At 37.0% G+C, this 6,071-nt stretch overlaps 1 protein-coding gene across 1 annotated transcript; it reads right to left on the bottom strand.

Annotated features, from left to right (window-relative positions):
- Positions 1-4,357: 4,357 nt before the first annotated feature.
- lpar5b (lysophosphatidic acid receptor 5b) lies at positions 4,358-5,667 on the bottom strand. The gene has a single exon (XM_031283789.2). The coding sequence runs from the start codon at positions 5,465-5,467 to the stop codon at positions 4,598-4,600; it is 870 nt and encodes a 289-aa protein (XP_031139649.1). The 5' UTR covers positions 5,468-5,667; the 3' UTR covers positions 4,358-4,597.
- Between the last annotated feature and the right edge of the window lie 404 nt (positions 5,668-6,071).

The raw sequence follows: 6,071 nt of genomic DNA, 5'->3' as shown, positions 1-6,071 counted from the left end.
TGCAATTAATAATAAAACTTACTTATTTACAATTGTATTCAAAAGTAAACATTTCTAGGTTTAATTTCTGTTATTTATGAGTTCTTCTGACTTGAAGTCAGTTGGAATGATGAGTTCAATGAATGTACTGCTGGTCTTCACTAAACTCAAAGTAAAAAGATATTCTGTGGAGATTTTGATAGTGGCACTATGGGGTAATGCAATGTTTCAATTGTATCGTGCATGAGGACGCACCTGCTTCCCCACATGCACGTGGGTAATGTGGTTCACATCCATTTCATGCTATACCGCTAGGTTGGTGGTGGTTAACGCTCTGAGAAAAGCAGCGATGCAGCACGAAAGGCAGTGAAAGGAAGACTGCTAGCAGACAAACAAAAACGGGTTTGAAAATATTTTATGAAAAAGGAAATCCATTGAACATGTCTGTTGGAGAAGCACTTAATGTAAACATAACTTTTCATTGTTTACAAGAAAACTCACCATAGTTTAAGTTGTTAAAAACTAAGGCTGTCAATCGATTAAAAAAATTAATCTAATTACAGACTGTGATTAATTAATCGAAATTAATCGCATACCTAATTAACGGTGCCTGAACCGATACTTTTTAAGAAAATAAAAAAAGAAAAACAAAAAACAAAGGGTACTAAACAACAGTTGGTGACATTAAAGAACGGCTTGTTTATTGCTAAGGCCATATGGTCAAAATTAAATGATTTAATAATAATGTATAACAATAACTTATTTCACTAGTAAATTGCTGTTGAACGACAAAAACAACCACCAAGGACATTTACAATAACTTCAAATGCACCACGAAGCTGTAGTTTACCAGTTTCATTGAACGCACCGTCTGTGTTGTTTTTCCGACGGCAGCTCGGCAGCTGCAGATTGTTAAATCCCGCTGTTGAGTCAGTTTTTACTGTAAAACTGAGTTAACTTTACACCGTTTAGCGTTAGTTGTCAGCATTGTAACCGTGTTTAATCCAGCTACTAGCTAGCGGTAGGCTAACGCTAGCTGCTGTCGAGTATAGTGTTAACTAGCGTCACATGCAGCGGTGTTTGTGTTGCCTGTATCGTCTTCAGAGCATCAGAGAGAAGAGCAGACATATCAGTGGCACCAGATTTCGGTAGCCAGGGTTGGCAGGAAGAAGATTTTTACAAGTAAATGTTCCAGTTAATGATCCAGGCAGCAGGTTTGATATTCGCCGGATATTCGTTTTCGACTTACCCCCGATTCAGTTTCTTCAATAAAATTCCACTACATTACGAGTGTAGTATGACACTGTATCAAAAAAAATGACAATGGTATTTCTCGTTGCTACCGATTTACGAGCGAAAACAGCACTTCAATCTACGGCTGTTGGCTGAGTTAGGGACCGTCTACAAATTACAGTGCTCAGGCTGGTGACATATAGACTTATGGGATTCTTTCAGGAAAGAAATCACCAAAAATCATCTTTTGTAATTCTGATCACTGTAGTAGTAGCCAATGGTGGTCTGCTAGTTACTACAGGTCATATTTTTGTCATATGTCACATTACAGTGAAACAGGATGCAATTAAAAGATTAAAATATTCACCAAAAATCAACAAAAGTACATTTCCTCATTCTGATTGCTGTAGTAGTTGCCAAAGGCAGGGTGCTACGTACTACAGGTCATATTTTTGTCATATGTCACATTACAGTGAAACAGGATGGAATTAATTGTTTAAAATTCAATGAAAAGACATGTTCACATTCTGTTTGATGTAATGGGCTTGTTGCTAGGCTGCTACTTAATGTAGGTGGATTTTTTAGTGTAACAGGACGGGAATAATTATAAAAAAAACACACCAAAGGCATTGTTAACAAGTAATTTTTTAATTACAGAGTAGTAAAGAAGGGTGGATGTAGGCATGGTTCTTAAACAAAAAGAAAGCCCAGTGATGAATAAAAATACATGTTCTTATTCTCTTGGATGTAGTTGCCAGAGTATGTCTTATTACAGGTCAGATGACATTATCAGATCATTTATCAAAAGGAGTTGATGGAATAGACATTTTCCTGTTTTGGTTACCTCATTTCCTTGTTTGTTGAATAAGATCCCCTTAATTAGTATTTTTTTCCTCTTTCATTTTGTGGAGCTTCATTTTCTTATTCACTATACTTTTGTTATTCAACCCCTATAGGGCAATATGACCCCAAAATGATCTCACTTTGTAGAATAAACAACATAGAACAAAATCTGTCATGAATAGCCTATAGCTAAGAGACTTGTATTTCTTAACAAAACATAAATAAAAAATATAAATAACATAATATTTATAATAATAAGCGACACTTAAATAAAGATATAAAGTAATAATAGGCAGCAACACTTAAATAAAAAAAATACTGTAATAATAAATATGAGGCAGAAAAGATAAATAAAAATAAACAAATAATATAATAATGAATCTTTCACATTGACTTTTCCTCTAACCTTGCCCCACAAAACTTTTACATCGTCACGGATTTTCTCTTTCCCAGTCTTCTATCTTCTACTACAGAACGTAATTTATTAGTAGACAATTGTGAATTGTGAATATTATATATTTATATATTTTATCTTTTAATTGCATACTGTTTCACTGTAATGTGACATATGACAAAAATATGATGAGTATTACATAGCACCCTGTCTTTGGCAACTACTACAGCAATCAGAATGAGGAAATGTACTTTTGTTGATTTTTGGTGAATATTTTAAACTTTTAATTCCATCCTGTTTCACCATAATGCACGATATCAGCAAAAATGCACCTGTAGTACGTAGCACCCTGCCTTTGGCAACTACTACAGCAATCAGAATGAGGAAATGTACTTTTGTTGATTTTTGGTGAATATTTTAATCTTTTAATTGCATACTGTTTCACTGTAATGTGACATATGACAAAAATATGACGTGTAGTATGTAGCACCCTGCCTTTGGCAACTACTACAGCAATCAGAATGAGGAAATGTACCTTTGTTGATTTTTGGTGAATATTTTAATTAATTCCATCTTGTTTCACTAATGTGACATATGACAAAAATATGACCTGTAGTAACTAGCAGACCACCATTGGCTACTACTACAGTAATCAGAATTACAAAAGATGATTTTTGGTGATTTCTTTCCTGAAAGAATCCCATAAGTCTATATGTCACCAGCCTGAGCACTGTAATTTGTAGACGGTCCCTAACTCAGCCAACAGCCGTAGATTGAAGTGCTGTTTTCGCTCGTAAATCGGTAGCAACGAGAAATACCATTGTCATTTTTTTTGATACAGTGTCCTAAACTGTCCTCAACATACTACACTCGTAATGTAGTGGAATTTTATTGAAGAAACTGAATCGGGGGTAAGTCGAAAACGAATATCCGGCGAATATCAAACCTGCTGCTAACTTATACCCGCTTTCTCGTCTCCCTCCTTCATTTTACAGTCGAATGGTGGCTAGAACAGCTCCGGGTCAAACGTCAATATGGAATGGATTAATCTGCATTAATCTGCATTATTTTTTTTTTAACGCGTTATTTTTTCTCAGATTAATTAATCGAAATTAATGCGTTATTTTGACAGCCCTATTAAAAACATGATAGTTTAAGGGAAACAGGGTGCAGATAACTGACTCGTCAAATGGAGAATGTCAACCGGATGGAAAATGTGATTGAACACCGCATTCTGCGTCTCCATGTTTGTATTTTGTCAAGTTCAAGTGCGAAAGTTCATGAGCTGAATTATTCAAGTTTACTTTAGTTAACTCATACTGTTAAAAAGGCAGCAAGGGAATCGTTTTAAAGTTGAAGCAGTTTTAAATTTGTGTGTAAGATGCCTCACATCTGCACAATTATGTCAAAGTATATGCAGGTATTTTTAGGTTTATATGACTTTGACTAAATTGAGACAGCTCCCATTGGTTGTTGTGTTATTTTTCCTATTAAAGCCCATGTATAGGTGACACAAATCTAACAGGACAGTAAGATTATTTAAACTCATGGTAACGCAGGACAGTTTGTGTATTCAATACAATTTGCCTGGGGATCCCATTTTGTTCGGATTTTTGCAGCTCACATGGCAACTAAAAAAAAAAATAGGGGGCTTGCTTCACATGCGTAGGTTTCATTGTTCACAAAGAGGAAACATCAGATCTGTATCACACGTTAAGGGGGGTGGGGAAATATCCACTAAAAGTCAGTTGCGCTGTGAAGGTAACCTAAATCTGTATCTCTGTTTCAAGTCAACAATCGCTCTTTGGAAAAGAAATCCAGTTATTTTGTTGTACTCTTTAACGTTATGATCAATAAAGAGAGTTATAATGTGAAAGTGAAAATTTCATTCATAAAATATACCATAAATAAGATTTTTTTCCCCCTTTATTTTTTCAGCCAAGTCATTAAGAACAGGTTCTTATTTACAATGGTGGCCTGACAAGTGGCAAAGCCACTTAGGGAAAGGAGAAGGAGGGCTAGAAAAATAAAATACATTAGAAATGCATACATTTTCACCTTGTGACCTTTATATTGCAAATCCACACACAAATAATGCTGTTTAAATCGTATTTAACCCAACCTGTCCCTGTCTATTGTTATCACAAACTATTCAATTGCAATAGAGGTGTCCACGTCCTCTTTGCTCTTCCAGAAACCATCAAAAGAAAAGTAATACAACAGAGGATCCAGACAGCAGTTCACACTAGCAAGACATATCAGTGGCGTGCGAGCAGGACTCCAGCTTTTAAAGACGACAAGCAATGACACAGGCAAGAAAAATACGGTGAACATCATCAGGTTCATGGCAAAAATCAGCATGACATTCACCTTGTTGTTTATCCTTGCAGAGTCATTCATATGTCTGTGTAGAGTCCAAAACACCAGAGCAGTGGACACAATGTTGACTGCCAGCATGGTGAGCACCAACGCAGGCTGCAGATAAGGCACTGTAGGCTGCAGATGATGAAGAAATTCAAAACAGGTAGATTCATTGTTGTTGTCTAAAAATTTTGAAAATTCCACACCCTCTGGGATGTTCACCACCAACACAAACAGCCAAACAAGCGCAACAGCTTTCAAGGCGTTGGGAGCGGTTCGGAGATGGCGGGACCTCAGAGGGTAGACGACAGCCAGCAGCCGGTCCACACTAATGAAGGTGATGAAGATGGAGCTGGAGCGGATGTTGTTGCGAAAGAGCATTGTGAAACAGATGCATGCCTTATTGCCCAGAGGCCAGGTGCCTGTGGCGTAAAAGTAGACCCTCATGGACAAGGAGATGACGAGCAGCAGGTCAGAGATGGCCAGGTTGACCATGAAGATAGCATTGGGGGATTTGAGGTTGTGGCAGCGTAACAGAATCCACAGCGACACAGCATTGAGAGGCAGACCCAGCATCATAACAGATCCAAACACCAGAGCGTACGGCGTGTTCCTCATATCCCGCTCCGTTCCATTTTCTAATGTACTGTTGAACATGTTTCGCTTCTGTGAGGAATGCAGAATTGCAGGCGAGTGAATCTATCTGTGACAAAGCCACAAGAACTGTGCCTGCTCGGAAATCAGATGTCTCAAGATCAGGTTGAACAAAGGTTGTTGCTACATGTGGAAGTGGCTAAGAATGTTGAAACAGGAAACAACTTTGAGGTACTGCAATGTTCAAGTGAAACTGTGTGGGAGTTTAAAACCACTACCATGTGCACTGTATTAATAAACAAATGTGTATTAATTCTGTTCAAGAAGGCTTATTTCTGTCAATTGTAGTACACAAGTACAGTCTATTAACACACCATCTGTACTGCACTAGCAGATACATGTATCTGCTGTTGAAATTCCAACTGAACTGGCAATCATGCTAATTAAGCATCATCTATGTACACAAACTACTGGCTGAGCAGGAAAGAAAATACTACAATTATGCATTTTTTGGTGTGCCGTTATATCAGACATACCTGTTAACAGTGTCTTCAGAGAATGTAAATGATCTATTTACCATAATTACTCAGTTTTTTCAGCATTTTGTAGTTACAATTACTACACAAACCATATGAATGAATAACTTCAATGGGATATTAAATACATA

The sequence above is a fragment of the Sander lucioperca genome, chromosome 5, assembly GCF_008315115.2.
Source record: "Sander lucioperca isolate FBNREF2018 chromosome 5, SLUC_FBN_1.2, whole genome shotgun sequence".
Lineage (NCBI taxonomy): Eukaryota > Metazoa > Chordata > Actinopteri > Perciformes > Percidae > Sander > Sander lucioperca.
Note: the sequence above shows the minus strand (reverse complement) of the source record. Positions and strands in the feature narration are given on the sequence as shown.